This window comes from Crotalus tigris, unplaced genomic scaffold, assembly GCF_016545835.1.
Source record: "Crotalus tigris isolate CLP2741 ecotype Arizona unplaced genomic scaffold, ASM1654583v1 scf7180000018371.15429387391:27106975, whole genome shotgun sequence".
In the NCBI taxonomy this organism is placed as follows: Eukaryota; Metazoa; Chordata; class Lepidosauria; order Squamata; family Viperidae; genus Crotalus; species Crotalus tigris.
Window position 1 is genome coordinate 23,843,097 of NW_024096970.1, and position 19,689 is coordinate 23,862,785.

General features: G+C 36.4%; 1 protein-coding gene across 9 annotated transcripts in view; it reads left to right on the forward strand.

The window, feature by feature from the left end:
• The window catches only part of RALGAPA1 (Ral GTPase activating protein catalytic subunit alpha 1), a 128,623-nt gene that overhangs the window by 76,021 nt on the left and 32,913 nt on the right, over nucleotides 1-19,689 (forward strand). For all 9 annotated transcript variants that reach the window (XM_039351825.1, XM_039351822.1, XM_039351821.1 and 6 more), the window contains 7 exons: nucleotides 1,202-1,270; nucleotides 4,751-4,885; nucleotides 6,652-6,835; nucleotides 10,343-11,207; nucleotides 12,386-12,457; nucleotides 13,986-14,109; nucleotides 15,633-15,788. In XM_039351825.1, coding sequence (XP_039207759.1) covers nucleotides 1,202-1,270; nucleotides 4,751-4,885; nucleotides 6,652-6,835; nucleotides 10,343-11,207; nucleotides 12,386-12,457; nucleotides 13,986-14,109; nucleotides 15,633-15,788 — 1,605 coding nt within the window. The remainder of the gene's footprint in view (nucleotides 1-1,201; nucleotides 1,271-4,750; nucleotides 4,886-6,651; nucleotides 6,836-10,342; nucleotides 11,208-12,385; nucleotides 12,458-13,985; nucleotides 14,110-15,632; nucleotides 15,789-19,689) is intronic.

The following is a 19,689-nucleotide window of genomic DNA, read 5'->3' on the forward strand; positions in this document are numbered from 1 at the left end:
GATTAATATCAATTTTTACAGAACTAATAGCAGTAATTCTTGAATATTGACATTTTGACATTATTCAGTTTCATAAGCAGTTTCCAAACAACAGTCTAAGGCTTTGAAGGGGTTAACCATTTTAAATAATTACTAAGTAAGATTACAGTGATTATATACAACAGAATGAAATAGCTGTATCATATTAAAATGCTAAATTAAAACTGTGTAGAAAAATTAAATATACAATAGTTAATTTATAAACAAGAATCTATATGACTTAAACGCTACAAAAGCCATCTCTATACAGCACAAATTTTATTCATCAGATAAAATTAAGACAGTTGCATATACAATAAACAAAAGTAAAAACAGCATCATTTTGCTTGTTCAAAAAAATCCATTTTAAGCTTAGAAATGTAGACCTATATACTATTAAAACTTCCATTCTTTAACTAGGCGAAATGGTGCATCATAGGCAACAATTTTTGAACCAAGGTACATATAGTCCTCGACTTTCAACAGTTCATTAGTGACCATTTGAAGTTACAATGTCACTGAAAAAAAGTGACTTATGACCATTTTTTACACTTATGACCGTTGCAGCATCCCCTTGGTCTCATGATCAAAATATAGATGCTTGGAAACTGGTTCATATTTAGGATGATTGCAGTGTCCTGAGGTCATATGATCACCTTTGTGAACTTCTGACAAGCAAAGTCAGTGCACAAACCAGATTCACTTAACAACCATGTTAGTAACAACAGCAGTGATTCAATTAACAACTATGTCAAGAAAGATTGTAAAATGGGGCAAAACTCACTTAACAAATTTCTCACTTAACAACAAAAATATTGAGCTGTACCTCAAATGGGCTAACCTAGAGAATGTGTCCAAAATCTGAGACCCGTCACTGTTATGGAAATGAAATTTGGCAAATGTTATAAAATATTTTATGACATAAACATCATCATAAAACAGTTTATGACATAAGACAAAAATCATAAAACATTTTCGGTGCTGATTGTTACATGTGCTAACATGTACATGTGCTATTTTCAAAACAGCTACATCCCTGAATGTATCTACTGAAGCCAGTGCACTAGAAGTTTGTCATTGTTGAAGGCATTGATGAATCTGGTAAAGAAATATTTTTGGAAGGATGACCTAGGAGGTCATGGGTGGTCAAATTTATTTTTAAAAATATGTTTATTATCTGCAGATATTGATAGCTACCATCACTCATCTCTTGCCCAGTACAGAAGCTTCTTCTTATGAGCAAGATAAAAGAGTAAGCAGATTTCTTTTATGTTACTCTATTGCAATGTATATTTATGACTAATGCATAATTGAAGAACAGATAGTTTGGGCTATAAATGAAACCATGAAGTATCTGTTGTAAATTGCATAAGTAGGCTTCGGCTCCATTTTCCTGGATGGGCAAGGAGCTTAGGTCCCTCGTGTGCATTGCTTATTTGTGGACATGTTCTTGCTCTCACCACTATGAATTCCATTTCACTTACTTATTTTCATATTTTTATCCTTCCATTTTTATTTTTATTTTTGGGTCAGCTGAAGGCAGTATGCCACAATAATGCTCCTGCATGCTATTCTTCCTGAGAACTAGAACTCTGTGAGGGTAGGTTGGGCTAAAAGTGAATGACTGGTCCAAAGGCTCAAGCTCAAATGTACAGTAGAAGAGCAAAAGGTCATTTATTTATTTATCTTTTACACAACAAGAAATCAGCAGATGATTTCAGAATATGGCAATACACAGCCTCCTTCTAACTTCAGAACACACTGTCAATTGGAAATGGCCATGTCAACACCATCATTAACTAGAATATTGTTAATAGATATGTATAAGGCTACAGAGTCATTGACCTTTGTGAAGTAATATAAAATAGATATGTGTGACAAAGACATAACCTTTGGTCATGCTATGTAACAAAAAGTGATATAAATTGTTACACAAGTCTACCCTGAGAATACTGCTATAGTATCAACCCTTCATTTCAGCTCCCAGTAGTTGGGCTTCCCTTTCTGATCACTATAAGATAGACCCAACAATTCTACCCTATTTGGGAAGAAGAGAAAAATGTATCTAAGAAACCAAGTGACCCAAGATTCAGGATGCAAATTACATCACTGCATGTATAACCGAAACCTGGCTGGGCCCTGAGGGGGGTGTTTCCCTCTCAGAGATGTGCCCGGATGGGTTCGTGGTGCTTCATCAGCCTCGACATCAGGGCAGGGGTGGGGGAGTGGCAGTCATCGCTCGGAGGTCCTTGAGTCCTCGTGGGATTCCTGCCCCGGAGGTTGTTGGGTGTGAGTCCCTCCTATTGAAGTTGGGTTCATGGGTTCAGTTGGGCTTGCTGCTGATGTACCTACCTCCCAGCTGCGTTGCAACAGCCCTGCCTGCGCTCCTGGAGTCAGTAGCCGGGTTGGCGGTGGAGTTCCCCAGACTTATGGTACTGGGGGACTTTAACCTGCCATCACTCGGCGAACGCTCAGAGGCGGCGCAAGAGTTCATGGCTTCCATGGCAACCATGGACCTGACCCAGATAATCCAGGATCCGACTCATAGGGGTGGTCACACACTCGACCTTGTGTTTCTCTCGGGGTAATGGAGACATGATCTGGAATTAAGGGGAATAGAGATCTCTCCCTTGTCATGGACAGATCATTTCCTATTGAGGCTGGACTTCAGAGCATCACTCCCCCATCGCAGGGAGATGGAGCCGACTAGGTGGTTCCGCCCCAGGCGCCTAATGGACCCAGATCGGAGGAGCTTGGGGAAATACCTGACTCCCTTGTCCACAACTCGTCCAGGTCCCTGGTAGTGGTCTGGAATGAGGCGGCATCCGGGGCCCTGGATCAAATTGCGCCTTTGCGACCTCTCTGTGGTGGTGGTCCCCGGAGAGCGCCTTGGTTTACCGAGGAGCTTCGGGAGATGAAGCGCCACAAGAGACGTCTAGAGCGATGTTGGAGGGCCAGTAACTCTGAATCTGACTGATCACTATTAAGAGCCTATCTTAGGACTTATTTAGTGGCGATAAGGGCGGCAAAGCGTGTTCACTTTTCCGCACTTATTGCGTCCGCAGAATCTCGCCCGGCCGCCTTGTTTAGGGTGACCCGCTCCCTTCTTAAAGTGGAGGAGGCGGAGGAACCCTTGCAGGGGAGAGCTGAGGAGTTTGTTCAGTTTCTTTCGGACAAAATCGCTCAGATTCAGAGAGACCTGGACTCCGACTGGGCAGTGCCAGCCGAGTTGCCGGGGGCTGGTCTTAGTCTTGTTATCTGGAGCGAGTTTGAGCCTGTGACCCTTGATGAAGTGGACAAGGCCGTGAGGGCAATGAATGCCGCCACCTGTTTATTGGACCCGTGCCCCTCCTGGCTGGTTTCTGCCAGTAGGGAGGTGACACGAGGCTGGCTCCAGGCGATAATCAACGCCTCCTTGATGGAGGGGTCTTTCCCACAACCTTTAAAGGAAGCGGTGGTGAGGCCCCTCCTCAAGAAGCCTTCCCTGGACCCAGCTGTTTTGAAGAACTTTCGTCCTGTCTCCAACCTCCCCTTTGTGGGGAAGGTTGTAGAGAAGGTGATGGCGTCCCAACTCTTGCGATCCTTGGATGAAACTAATTATCTGGACCCTTTTCAATCTGGTTTCAGGCCCGGCTACAGCACTGAGACTGCTTTGGTCGCACTGACCGATGACCTCTGGCGAGCCCGGGATAGGGGCCATTCTTCTATCTTGGTGCTTCTTGACCTCTCGGCGGCTTTCGATACCATCGACCATGGTATCCTTCTGCGTCGTCTCGGAGAGGTGGGGGTGGGCGGCACCGTATTGCGGTGGTTCTCCTACCTCTCTGACAGGTCGCAGTCGGTGTTGGTGGGCGGACAGAGATCGACCCCTAGGCGCCTCGATCATGGGGTGCCTCAGGGCTCGGTCCTGTCCCCCCTCCTTTTTAACATCTACATGAAACCGAATCAGTACAAGTGAATGAACGGAAAGGGTTTCCTCAAAAGGACAGGAAAAAATCGTACTCTTTCTTCCAGCCAGAAGTGCAAAATTCTGCTTCCCAATTTCTGTCCACCACACATCCTAGAGAAGAGAAATCCTTTATTTTTTATTTTTTTTCCCTGCTATGTTCATCTTTCACTGACTACAAAGGTATTTCACAGTAGGTTCAATTGTCAATCAGTAATTAATCCAGCAAGGGTCTTTAATGTAAAACAAATTCCTTTCTGTGATATAGGTCCCTTTTATGTTTTAATTTCAAACAAAAGTAGCAGAGTGACCTGGATTCAAAGCTTGCAGTTTTCAAAAGAAAGTCTGTTTCTATCCATGGAATAGGTGAGATCTGGTAGTTTGTGAGGACATAGAAAGAATCTCTTTTGGAAAGTGATCTTTCCCCTTATAGCAGTGGTTCTCAACCCCACACGTCTAGAACGCTTCTGATATATTCTCGCAGCCCTTACAAAAGTTTGAAATAACAGCAACAAATTATGCATATACACTATAATTTTGAAAACCCAAGTTTTCGCACCCCTTGGAATATCGTCTCGCACCTCCAGGGGAGGTTTTAATAGGATCTTATTACTTATTTGTTTTTATAATTCTACTATCAAACTGTTGGCATAACACATACTGAGCTACAAACTGCTTCTCATATGATTTCCTGCTCAAACTACAGTTAAAAAGGAAGCATGGAAAAGCAAATCAAATAAATTATCCTTCATGTTTATCTGTCATTTAGAAATTTTTCTATTACAGTTGGTGGTATCTCTACTTCTTTGTCTATTGGACTGGACAATGGCATTGCCACTGCGGACATTATTACAGCCTATTCACCCTGCAGCATCTGAAAATGATAAAACTGAAAAATCTGTTCTTAATTACATATATAAGGTATTTGCTACTCCTTTTACTTTTAGCTTGGTTTCAGGAAAATTTTGTCTTTGAACTTTTTAAACTTTTTCTTTTCACAAATAAGAGAAGAAGCAAAGCTGAACAAAGATAGAAGAGTTATTTTCATGTGTATTTTTTTCAGAATTGTAAGAACTCTGAACAACTTTGATGTATCAGTGAATGAGAAGTATGTTGTACCCTATTTCATTTACTTCCACTGATGGCTCTGCTAGCAGATACAGCTAACAATCCAAATGGTTTTGTCTGAAGCTTGTTTGCTGGTTGTATAAGAGAATCTGTCTTATGAAAGGAAAAAGGCAAAATACCTAGTTCATACAACACACATCCTGAGCAAAACCATCCAGATTTCATAGCTGTGCCTGTTGGAAAGAGGAACCTGCAGAAATAATTGGAGAACCTTCTCTATTCCCCGATAAGACAAAATCTGAGCATAGATGGACATTCCTAATCACAGTGTACTTTGGACTATTCTCTGAATAGAAATAATATGTTAAAAATTCAAAAATACAGTGAAAGTAGAGTAAAATAAATATATTTTAAAACCTTCAGATTTTATAAATAAAAACAAAGAAGTAATATTAACAGGATAAAACAATATTAAATATTAGGACAGAATGAAAACACTTGGAAAACCAGAAACGCCTTTGCATGGCCCCAGGCAGAAGATGGGCATCTATAAACCTTTTTATTTATATAAAACATTTACATAACTGCCCATCTTCTAACCAACCCTGGGCAGCTCCCAATCAAAAGTTAAAATAGCATATAAAACTATATTAAAACTATAAAACTAAAACACAGTAAAAAAATTAAAAACAACAGAAACCTGGTGCCAAGCCAGACTTCTAAGCTGCAGTTATTGAATCTTATCCTAATGCTTCGTGGAAAAACCATGTCTTCAGTACTTTATAGAAGGCTCAGAGGGTAGAGGCCTGCTGAACTTCGGGAGGGTTGTATTCCATAGGACAGGGGCTGCTGTAATAAACGTGTGCCATGCTCCCATCAGGTAGCAATATTTAGGGGAAGGCGCTAGGAACGTGCCCATCCCATCTGGCTAATGTTAAGGCTGTTTTCATTGATACCTCTGTGGGGAGTCAGACTCAAACATCAGTCTCAGATGAAATCTCAGAAACTAGATAAAAACTTTGGGGATTTATTTTTTTAATAGCGATGATTTTCCAAACTGTAAAATCCTAAAAAATCAAAACAGTACTCTAAATTACCAATAACAAGGTTCATGTGAATCCAGCCATTTTCAGTAACAGTTCATTGTAGACGGCTACTCTTGGATAGGAGTGAGACAGTCATTTTGAATTGGAGAGATCCAGTTGAAGTCATTCACTGAAACACTAACTTCACTGGATTAACACAGAACATCTTTCTCTTTCTCTCTTACACCAGTGTACCTCATACAGTTACAATTACAGGAATAAAATAGGAAGTGACCCTCATATACTGCATGAAAGGAAAAGTGGGATATGAATACAATAATGGTTACATTAAATAATAATCGCATATCATGAGAACAGTTACAAATCAGAATAATAAAACAATTTTCATCATCTTTTCCTTTGACAAATAAGATTATGTACTCTTTGGTATAAATGTAGTTATATCACAGATTTAGGAAATCTTTGTATCCTGAGGGGATTTTATGTCAACTTTCTGAGAAGTAATCCCACTTTCACTTTAGTCTTTTATACTTGTATACATAGATTTTAGTATGTGTTGGTTTTTTTTTTAAGGTTCTTCATGGATGTGTCTATGGATCTCAGTGCTTTAGTAACCTGAAGTATTTTCCAATGAGCCTGTCTGATTTAGCATCCATGGATTATGATCCTTTTATGCATTTGGAAAATTTGAAAGAACCAGAACCCCTCCATTCACCTGATTCGGAACGCTCTTCCAAACTCCAGCCAGTCACAGAAGGTTTGTTTGCTTTAATTAACTTCCTTTTCTGATCAAATATCATAAATTTTCCAATTAATTACATTCTAAGAGCTCAATTATAGATTATAGGTAGTGTTAATAACCATGGAATAGATTAATATAATTTTGAATAATTACAACTCCTTTTGGTATAATAAGTACATCTTTACAACACGTACCAACTTCATAACAGATTTTTCTCTACCCCAGTAAACAAGTAAAACATTTTTAAATTTTTATTGATAGCAAATATGTACATATGTTATTTAGCAAGCAATCAGATACAACATGTTTAACTTAATGTACACTATTTTTTAATTCTTAAAATTTGCTTCATGCTTGTTTATAAACTTATTTTTTCAAACTTTGGTTTGATTTTTTTCTCTAAAAAATAAACACCTTGAATTAATAGTTCAAATGATTTTAATTTAGATTTTTTTCTTTCATGAAATATCAAATGGTACTAGTGAAAAGAAATTTGGGAGGCACAGGCTTTCATACTGAGGCTAAATATTCTGTGTAGGATCATTCTCTTCTGATATTAAGCTGTTCCCTTTAGGTTTCCTTAAAGGTATTAAGGACTAGATAAATACAGAACCTTTTTGTAGCAGCTGTGTGCTAACAGCAGGTGATTTTGTGGTCTGTAGTGACTCCGTGCTGTTTTTTTTATGTGGAGAAAATGGCTAATCATTGTGCCCTTGTCTAAGGCATGCTTCATCATTTTCAAGTACTTTTTTGGCCAAAGAATTCTGAACATAGAGCTGTCCTCTAATAAGCTCAGTATTGGATTGAACAAATCTGATTTGAGAACTATTGGCAGGAGGAATGGTAATTATTAAATTTACTGAGCAGTGAAGCAAGCTACTGTAGTTGGCTTTTTGTCAAATGGCTGTGGTCTTATTAGTAAAGAGTAATCATCTGCAGGGTCAGAATGAAAGCAGCACTGAAGGATTCATTCTCTCCTAATTACAGTTTCACCTATACATATTATGCAAAGCTAATATTTAAACTAGTTGCCAAGATTAATTTCCTCTACATGTTACATTGCAAGTGTAAAGAATTGCAGCCGGGTTTTGTGCCTTACTGCTTTTGTATTCTATAATAATGTGTAATTATGGGTTCACAGCAAATACTCTGTGATTTGTTTAATCTGCCTATTAGAAAAGACAACCTTGAATAGTTCCCTCCGCCTCTTTTTAAATTAGTATCTATTGGAGAAAACAACAGCATTGCTGTCCTTTATTTGTGCATTTCCACACAGGAGTAGGTCCTGGGTATTTTTTTAAATCCTAAATGATATTTTTTTCCCTTCTATTATATTGTCTTAGATAAATTAATAGCCTATTTTAAAGAGATCCTTGACAATCCTGGTTGGGTGACTAGTATATGTAGCAACTGTTTTGTTAGTTTTGGTACTCCTAACAATATTAAAATTTCAGTATTTTTTATTTTCCACAGCAGCCTATAATTCTAAAAGATATGAAGCTGATTGTTGCTTAGATAAGTCAGAATGAGTTCATATCAAAAATTATGACCTATTTTTTATTTGGTATACAGTAGTATACTGTATTCTTTGCTTGTCTTCTCACTTTCTAAAATTCCCCTTTTATTTTAAGACTTGATATGATTCCAATTTGTTTATATCAGAAAGAAATGTTGCTATTATTGGCCTACAAAAATATGTTATCTTGAACATATGGCAATATTATTATTCTCCAAACAAGATACATTACTTTCAGTTTTAAGTCATTTTTTCCAGCAAAACTGGGAAGTATATTAAATAAAGCTTGTTTGAAGCTTGTTGTGTTGTTGTTTCAGAATTTCTATAAGGCAATATTAAAACTCTATAAAACCATTCAGTAGAATGTTGAAACTCATAGATTTATAAATATGTCAAGCTCTCTGAATTAATATTAATGAAAAAGAGGGAACTACAGGTCAAGAGATGGTTCCACTATGAGACAGCTACCATTAAAGGTCAGCAGATAATGAATTAATTACAACACAAAATATGCTAAATAAACTATACTATAAGAAAAAGGCACTGTAAGGATTAGAAGAACCAAGTTTGGCCACACATTCTGGCACTACACCCATCTGTTACAATATCTCTGTACACAGATGTCAATCATTCTTCCCACTAAGAATCGCATAAGTCAAGAAGAGGAAAACACAAAATCTAAACCTGAGGGTATCTGTATATCTCTTTCTCTGTGTGTATCTATATTTATATGATGGCTTGAAGCTTATAGTTGGCAGTTGCTAGTTTTCTGCCCTGAAAACAGCTTTTCTAAAATCTGTAACAAAATTAAATTGTTATAGAGTTGTGATTTTTAATATCGGCCTGTTCGTTTTCAAATCTAAATGAAGACATCATTTGGATTGTTCTACAGCTTCAGGTTTCGGGAATATACAAGCCTTCTTTAGCATAAAGATTTGTGTATGTATGAATATACAATTAGAATAATTACTGTTTTTAATATATTAATAATATTGTAGTTAATTCACAACTGGTTATCATTCTAATCAACTTTTTGAATATTATTATTATAATAGTAGTAGTAGTAGTAGTAGTAGTAGTAGTAGTAGTAGTAAAGTTGGAAGGGACCTTGGAGGTCATCTAGTCCAACCCCCTGCTCAGGCAGGAAACCCTACACCATTTCAGACAAATGGCTGTCCAGTCTCTTCTTAAAAACTTCCAGTGTTGGCGCATTTACTGCTTCTGGAGTTCTGGAGTATTAATTCAAAGCATTATAATTAACTATATAGCCTCAGTAGAAAATTTATTAAAGTCTTCTAATGAATAACAATATAAATCTATACATATTTATTTAGTACCTTCAGTAAATTCAGTAAAAATTACTCCCAGCAAAATATATTCAGGATTTCAGATTTCAACCTAACATCAGAATTGTAATTATTTCTTTTCTTTTTTCTTTTCTTGAAAACAAGCACTTTTCTTCGTAATTATTTCTGTCGTTAAATATTTTAAAATATATATACCATAAAACTAAAATTAATTTATTAGAACTGTTAACAGTCATAATTTTTTTTTAAAATAGTGTTGTCTATGAGAAAATATCAGTATCATTTCAGCTGTGAAATATCAGTTTTCCTTCTTAATGTGCTGACAATGTTTACTTCTTCTGTCTTAGTTCTGTATTTGCCATAATCTCCACAGTGGCCTTCTCCTTTTCAAGAAGGAAAGCTAATAGCTTCTGTTCATATTTTTCCTTTCTCTATGCTGTTGAAGTGTTAAAATATTTTTTACAATTATTTGTATTTTTAAAACTGTATTCTCTGTAAAATTGCTTTCTTTGTTATCATTTAATAATTGTTTTTATTTAAATGCCTAAAAGTATTTTTCCTATCTCACTTTATGAATATGGTGTTGTGCAGGTCATAGTGCATCTCTTCAGAGTCCCTTAACATTTAAACAGATAGAAATTACATTATTATTGTTATCAGTATTACCTAAAGTATTGAATTTTGTGTTTTTTTCCCCAGTAAAATCTCATATGCAACAAGGACTGATCTCTGTGGCAGCTCGTACTGTGATAGCTCATCTGGTAAACCACTTAGGCCATTATCCAATGAGTGGGGGGCCTGCTATGCTAACAAGTCAAGTGTATGAAAATAATGACAATCCTTTCTGCGAGAACCTTGAACTTTCTCCTGAGCTTTTTGAGAACCCCAACCTCCAGTTCTTTGTATTAAATAATACCACATTAGTTTCATGTATACAGATAAGAGCAGAAGAGAATGTGCCTGGAGGAGGTTTGTCTGCTGGACTTGTCTCAGCCAATTCAAATGTCCGAATTATAGTGCGGGATCTGTCTGGGAAATATTCTTGGGATTCTGCCATCATGTATGGGCCTCCCCCTCTATGTGGCCTAAGTGAACCAACCACGTTTATGCTTTCACTGCCCCATCAAGAGAAATCAGAAAATGCCTCAGAACGTCCTGTGTATACAGAAGAAATGTATGTAAAGGATGGAATTACTCTTCCACTAAAAAGAAGATTTAGAGACATTGTGCCAACGTGGGATACAATAAAGGACGAAGAAGATGCCCTGGATGAGCTTTTGCAATATGTGGGAATCACTAGCCCTGAGTGTTTACAGAGGACAGGTGTGTCTCTCAATATACCTGCTCCTCAACCAATTTGTGTGTCAGAGAAGCAGGAAAATGATGTAATCAATGCAATCCTGAAACAGGACACTGAAGAGAGAGATTTTATTGAAAAGCACTTCAGTGACTTAAATATGAAGGCTATGGAGCAGGATGAACCAATTCCACAAAAGCCCTATTCAGCATTTTACTATTGCAGGTTGCTCCTTAGTATTCTTGGCATGAATTCTTGGGATAAAAGGTAAAATGATAATATTGTTTGCTCTTAAAATCAACACAATTTGGTCTTTTTCAGAGCTGAGAGAGATTTTAAATAACATACATGCTACTACTAAAAACAATAGCAGTATATATCTTCCCCTTCCAGGACAGCCACTCATTTAGCAACTACCTCAGTTAGCAACCATTTGCAAATACAATATAGTAATAAATAGTAATAAAATCATTTTCTGACCAACGCGCAGATTTATAACTGAAAATAGTCTGAAAAAAATCTTCATTGTGAAACCAGTTTGGGTTTAGTCAATTTCAGGCAGCAGGCAAGCTGGCTAGAAGGTTCTAATGAACTAATTAAGTTGTTAACCTGCCATTAGCACTTTTTAAGGAAGAGCTATGCTATCAAGAAAAGCAGCTCAGGAAGAGGGCTTGTTTAAGCAATCTCTCCACCCTGAGAGGAAGCAAAAAAAGAAAAAAAAATTGGCAGGCATAGGGCACTGTGTAAGAGAACATTATATGAATGAGGCAACAGCAACTAATGATCTTCACATTGTCTCTCTCCCTTTCTCTCTCACCACAGATTCACTTAGCAACCTTTTTGTTTAACGACAAAGGCGGTAGAATGAACTGCAGTCGCTAAACAAGAGGATGTAATGAAATTAAATCCAAATGTTCTGTCACTTCCATATTAAGATTTTCTTAGCCAGAAGTGTATATAATGAAAATCACTACACAATTATAGGAGTATAGTGGATTTGGTTTGGTTTGGTTTTTATTATGACAAATTACAGAAGAGGAACAGCTAAATATATGCCATAATATATTAATATATCTACTTCTCACAGATACTCTCCTAGATGCCTCTAGGATGTTTACAAGTCTCTAGTCCTAATTTGAGAGCCAGTTTGGCTTAGTGTTTTATGTGCTTCAAGGGGAATGTTGCTCAGGCCACCAGGTTAAAGAATGAAGTAAGAATTATAGTGAAGGCACTGATAAGGATTCAGAAGACTACATACCTGTATGTGTATGTGTGTATCTGTGTGTGTATGTGTGTCTGTGTAAATAAAGATATTTTCATTTTTTATGTGAAAAGATTTTTCAAAAGGCAAGAAAACTATAGGTGTTAATAAATAGAATTATTGTTTGCTATGTCTGTCATTGTACACAGATAATGAAAACATTTTATTAAATTTACTCATGTAGGAGAAGCTTCCATCTTCTGAAAAAAAATGAAAAATTACTTCGAGAACTTAGAAATTTGGATTCAAGACAATGGCAAGTTATCTGCTATAAGCGATTTTTAAGTGTGGTCATAATTTCATTTTTTAAATTGCACTTCAGTGTAATTATTTTTATAAATAATGTAGATTTCAAGTTGTTATAAATTCGACCAATTTCTGTGAGAATAAGCTTTTTTATAAAAATGCATTGAAGATTTGCCTCTGAGTAATTGTCTCCAGCATTAATCTGCCAGTGCCTGTAGTTCTGAGTTAATACAATCTTGTTTAATTTATTAGAACTCTTATGTTCTAAAACATAAAATAGCTTATATTGATATTAACATTTGAACTGAATCATTGTTTAAGCCCTTAGTGCTTTAACAGAAATGGAAGTGACTAGATACGGAAGTATGGACAGAGTATTTCTGTCTACTATAGGTAGTCCTTGACTTACAGCCAGTTGTTTAGCAGCCATTCAAAGTTAAAATGGATCCCTCAAAAGCTATTTAAAATCTGGTTTCAACATTTCAACATCACACACCCCCCCCACACACACACACACTATCAAATAACTGCATGTTGGTCACTCAAGAACTGGCCCACATTTACAGCCATTGGTAGTGTTCAGCAGTCACATGACTACAATTTACAACATTTTTGACAGAAACTAGCATTCGCTTCCAGTTTCCAACAAAAACTGGCCCATAGCAAACAGTGGGTTTGATTAACGACCACTGCATAAAGAGATAATAAAATTGGGTCAGTCACATGATGACTGCTTTAGGTCATGACCTACAATCTTAATTGCCAGGGTCAATTACAGTCATTAGTCAAGGGCTTCATGTAAATCATTAGTTTGAAAAAAGGCAGAAAGCCTTTATTTCAGCCAGTATTACAAGGCCAATTTTTATGAACTATATAAGGTTTTTAAGCTTATGACTAATAGTAATGAAAGAAATTTATAACTTCATAATTTGTTCACATGTTACTAATATATGTGTGTTCATATAACTACAACAGATTTAAAGATTTTTTTTCAGCCATTTCAGGAGAATATTGGAGATTTCCAGATTTTGTTGTTGTTTGAAAAAAACTTGTTTACATGAATGCATTATGTTTTCAAATTGCTGAATTAGTCTTCTGTGCCTATGAATTTTAGCATTGACCTGTTTCAAGATATAGTAGTGAAAATGGCTGATGAGAATCACTTTGAAAAAATTTGTGACCAATTTTGATTATATTTAGAAACCAAGTTTCACATTATCCCCCCATAGAGAAACTGTGAAGCTTATTTTTGCAATGTTACAAAAGTTATTTAATTAAAAGTGGTATTTCTATAGTGTGATCAGGTATTTAATTTTGATTATATATTATAACAATAAGAGATTTTTTTAAAAATGCCTTGGCAATGCTCCTTGCTTCAGGACTATAAATAAATAAGCAAAGAAACTTATAAATAAAAGCTGAAATCCCTTTCAAACCCCTTCAGAACGAAGGAAATCGTATTAGCCTTTCTGTATATCCACTATGTCTTAGCAATGTCAGAGGATATTCTTATATAATTGCAATCATATATCTTACAGCCGAGAGACACACAAAATTGCAGTATTTTATGTTGCTGAGGGACAAGAAGATAAACACTCCATCCTGACTAACACTGGAGGAAGCCAAGCATATGAGGATTTTGTAGCAGGTCTTGGTTGGGAGGTACACTTCTATCTCATCCCATTCTAATCAATTCATTTATTTTTTCAAATGTTGTGATGCTTTAATAACAGCATTTATTTAAGAATTCACATTAGAAACAATTTGAGATTTCTTTCAGTCTGATAACTGAAAGCTGCTTATAAAACTTATAAGAGGGTGGCTAACATTCCTATCATGTGTCTGAAGCAGATTTTATTTTTGTCATATCAACAGAAAAAATAAGTATAACTGGGGTTTGGGATGCATGTGATTTTCTTAAAAGCCAAGTTCTCTTTGGATAGTGGGAGGAACAGGGACATCTTAGTTTCACAATTATTCTTACAATACCTGGAGATTATGTTGTAAGTTTTCATAAACATTTCAGTATTTATGAAATTTGCCAGTTCTGTGTTTGGTGATAGGAAGACCAGCTCTGCTTCTTTAACATCTAGAAACAACATCAAATCCTAGTTAGCACCTGTTTAGAATTGCTCTCTTTAGAATAGCTCTGTTTATTAAGTGGAAATGTTCTTGCTGAAAGACAGATGTTTACCACTCACAGTTCCAGTGTTCACTACATTGAACCTAATGATGGCTACTAAAAATGTCTGAAGTGTCATGGTATAGATCAGGGGTAGGCAACCTTGGCTCTTTTATGACTCGTGGACTTCAACTCCCAGAATTCCTGAGCGAACCATGTTGCCTACCCCTGGTATAGATCATAGGTAGGCAGCCATGTTGCCTACCCCTGGTGTAGGTCATCGTTAAAATACCAATGTGAGAATACAGGTAGTCCTCAACTTAAAACCACAGTTAGGCCCAAAAGTTCTGTTGCTAGGTGAAACATTTGTTAAGTGAGTTTTGTCCCATTTTATGACCTCTCTTGCTATAAATGAATCACTGCTGTTGTTAACTTTGTAACATGGTTGTTAAGTGAATCTGGCTTCCCCACTGACTTTGCTTGTCAGAAGGTAAAAAGCTGCTCACATGACCCTGGGACATGCAATCGTCATAAATATGAGTCAGTTGCCAAGTGTCTGAATTTTGATCACGTGACCATGGGGATGCCGCAATGATCATAAGTGTGAAAAATGCTCACTTTTTTTAGTGACATAACTGTGAACGGTCACTAAATGAACTGTTGTAAGTTGAGAACTACCTGTAGTACCATTCCAATTGCCACTGGAAATAACAGTAGATGGGATTAATGTAGAACAGCTCACTTTTGGGAGTCCGTGTGTGCTAGGTGTGCCATTTAACAACTACAAAGTGTGTGCTAGGAAGAGTTCTGTGGCAGAGTGGAATTATTATATAGATTTAACTAGATTGGACTAATATTTTTTTTAGCTTTGTGAACCCAAAATATTTGTTATCAAATAATCTACTGAATGGTCTTGATTTGGCATGGAGTCAGTAAATATTAGTGGCAATGAAAAAAATACATTTTTCTCCCCTTTCAGTTCGTATCCTGTTAGACCTGAGTCCAAAAAACCTCTAATTTATATTATATAGATATTTTATGTTGTGATGGCTTTTTATTTTAGGTGAACCTAACAAATCATTGTGGTTTTATGGGAGGACTACAAAAAAACAAAAGCACTGGATTGACCACTCCATATTTTGCCACTTCAATGGTTGAAGTAATGTTTCATGTATCAACCAGAATGCCTTCTGATTCAGATGACTCCCTAACAAAAAAGGTAAGTATTCCAAAATAACCGTTCACACTCTGATTAGTGTGGTGTGGTGATTAAATTATTGTAGTAAAACCTGAGAGATTCTCAACCATGAAAGTCACTGATTAACCTTGGGCCACTGACTATATCTCCATCAAATCTACTTGCTGAATTATTCTGGGAAAATCTGGGAAAGGATGCACACTAATAGAGGAAAGGATATTCAGTAAATCTAACAACTACAAAGCCTGGTTCATTATATGATTGGAGGCTATTTCAAAGTCCTGCCAACTGGGAAGAGTCACACTGGTAGGAAAGTCTGAAAGGCTATTTCCTTTCAGGTATTTTTTACTCTTCTCATTTTACAGATAATAGCCCTGTTTAAAGTGAATCTCAGTAGCTATAGGGCATTATCAGTGTGACTCTCAGTAGCTATAGGGCATTATGAAAAATATTCTACGTATCTGGCAAATAAAATCACTTGGTTACAATCTTGAGTTGAATTCTTCATTCTTCTCAATACTTTGCTACTATAGTCCATAATAATAAAAGGTAACATGAAAAATGGAAAGAGTCTTAAAGAATGAGCTTGTAAAATTGTTCTGTATTTTTTGTATACAAGCAATACATGTAGTCTCATACTGGATTGTGGGAAAAATGTCACATCTCTATAATAGTCTACACTTTAGGTATATTCTCACCCAAGAAATAGCCCCAGTTTACAAATGGTTGAAAAACAATGTAAAGCAGCTCTTTTACAAAACCTTTGGCCCCAGTTGACTAACAGTAGGTGGCTGTAATTGTGTTTTTATTGTGAGAGGTTCTTTTTGTTTTTGCTTGCATTTATTGTAAACTGCCCAGTTCTTCAGGTCTGGAATGGATTATAAAAAGAGTTTCATTTTGAGTGAGATTCACTAACCATACATGTTAGCATAGGAGAGTCTTTCAGGATAATATAATTGCAGTATCTGAAATTATCAGGCTTGTTTAAAATTCCTTTTTTCCTGATCTACTTCCAACGTAGACATTTAGACATTGACTTTTGACCAAATAGATAAGGGGTGCACACTTTACCATGAGCAATCATGTCTAAAATTCATTATCATCTAACAATTATATGTATTTGTATAGGCAGCATATGCAATCAGCAACTGCCAGAGCTTTTCTAAGAATCTCAAAAATAAATTGTTTAATACTATTGGTATTTCTTTTTTCATTTAAAATCCAATAAATTCCACATTAATGACATAAAATTGGGGGAGACAGGGAATATTTGTCCTATTAAAGTGAGTGGTTAGCTATCATTAGATTCTGAACCTTCTATTCTGTACATGTATCTTCAGATGCTCTAATCCATTCTGCAGACACATTAATGAGCACTCATAGAAGTGCAATATTGGAAGAAGTGAGGCAGGTTGACCTCAGCATGGAGTTTAATACCTGTAACTGAATTATATCACCAACAGTTAGTATAGAGAAATAGCTATGCCTCTGGCAATTTTCAGATTTGTTCTATGTTCAGTCTCTAATAATTTCCTGTGTTATTATTTAACAGACTTTGTGTTCTAAAATTTTCCACTGATACCTTAAAAACTCCCATCAAAGAGCCATTTTTCTCCTACAAGTCAAAGTTCTATGTATTTAGATGTATAGACTGACAAACCCAGAGGTTCTAAGCAGTTTTTCATAACATGAACTTAGTGATTCTGATTGGGAGATTAGTGATGTAGCTCAGACTGAATTAGATGTGTTTCATCTACCTATAGTAAACATGCCCAAATGCAGGCATCATAGCAAACTGCCGTTAAAACAAAATAAGCAAATACATTGGAGTTATTCATAGCTGTAGGAGTAAAATATCAGCAAATCATGCAGAACTGAAACGCACAATCACTCATTCTCCTCACAACTGCTTATAATTAATTTTATGCTTGGAAAAGCTCTGGGTGTGTTCTACTTCTCAGGTGGATTATAAATAACATTGAGGGAACTTCATAGCAGCATCAGTTTTCTAGACTCATGAAATTGTCTCTACATATTAGATATTTGTATAGTTTATTTTGTTCTTGTTTTCAGCTAATTTATATACAGTGGCCTCTATCTTTATGTGCATGACAATTTCTGCTAATAGTTGGTAAATCTGAACAAAGAACAGAAAGCTAAGAGATTATTAACAGCTACCTGAGACAATTAAGACTGCTATCCTGTAGTCTTTGTGCATTCCATTTGAATTTCGATCAGATTTCTCTCAATTATTGATTCTCCATCTGTCTCTAGCTGTTACAGAAACATTCCTCTTCCTTTAAGGAGTTAGCATTTCTGTTGTTGAAATACTAATTCAATATATAGAGAAAATGCGACGTATAGTCAGAGCAAAAATGGTACTGTATTGGATTGAAGTGATCCCAAATCAAAATTCCATCCCACAGCAAAACTTAATCTATCCTTGAGCTAGACTAAAGAATTTCCCCAATAAGAAGCATATTTTTGAGCCATCTGAGGAAAAGAAAGATTCAAATGTGGTTCATCTTATTTCTTTCAGCAAGATCTTAGAAATATTGGAGCCTTTGACATAGAAGTACATCAACTAAAGGAGTATGATTGTCCTGTATGGCATTTAAGTGAAACACTGATTTTTCTATATTCCACATTGTGTTCTTTGGTCCAGCATATATTTTTTTAAAAAAAAAAACCTTTGCTTCCAATTTGATTTTTTTTAAAAAAAATGGAATTCAATTGTTTTTAAAGTTTAATTATAAAATTTGCATGTTTTACTGAGTGAACAAAGAGAATTTTGCTATGAAATCGGTAGGGAAAAGAAGGCAGAATGTCTCGGAAACTGTTCTAAGGAACTGTGAATTTAGCTGAGAGGGGTAAAAAAATAATCTCTTGAATAGCGACTGATTACAAAGGGTATATCCTGATTGCTTCTGATTGCTGAGAGTAGCTGATGGAGTGACTGCTTCCTGCTCAAGAAGCAGAGAGTGTAAGAGGAATGTAAGGCAGCCATGCTCAGGAAGAGCTCACTGGACAAACACGTGTGAAGATGTAAGAAGACTGGATGATGGGTGGGATGAAAGGTTGGGATGGTGGGGGGAATGGAAGGATTATATTTCTTTGCAGTCATCTGGTCATTAGCACTCTCTAAGAGTTGTTGAGGCTCCTTGGGGGTTTATCTGTGCCCTCAGGGTCACCTGAATCAGAGTGCAATTGCTTGTGGAATCTTCTTGGAACTGCTGCAAGGGCTGTGTTATAAACTGGAGATAGGTAATATCTTATTTCTCTTATTCCTCCCCCTCTGTTAAGGGAGAGGTGTTCCATTCTAACATAGATGATTTCTTTTCACCCCTCTTTCAAACCAATGGTCCTCTCTATCCAAAATGTGAACTTTGCTGTCTTCAAAAGAGTGAGCTTTGTCTTTCAAATGCAGATGGACCAATTGCACTCTGATTCAGGTGACCCTGAGGGCACAGATAAATCCCCAGAAAATACGGCAGAGAATGGTTACTACTGCATAATCATAATATTTATTTAATTAGTCAGTTCAGTTTAGGCACCACTCAATTCCAACTGACTCTGGGCAGCACACAATACAATATAAAAAAGCCCAGTACATATCAAAACAAGATGTTATATATACAAAGAAAAACAAAAATAACAAAGTTGCCCTACCAAGAGGCTCCACCCACCTCACAACCTGAAAAACCTCCTGTCATGGTTCTGACAGATGAACTCTTCAAAAGAACTTCGAGGCATTGTTTTCCTTAAATAATCTTTTATACGGAAAACAAAGTATCGGCACTACATAGTTGAACCCAAAAACTACATTCCCCTCCCCTGGATACAAAGTAGCAACGTACAATTCCCACCCCCAATAAACAGTCATAAAACATATTCCCCAATTAGCTTAAAGCGCTGGCTTTCT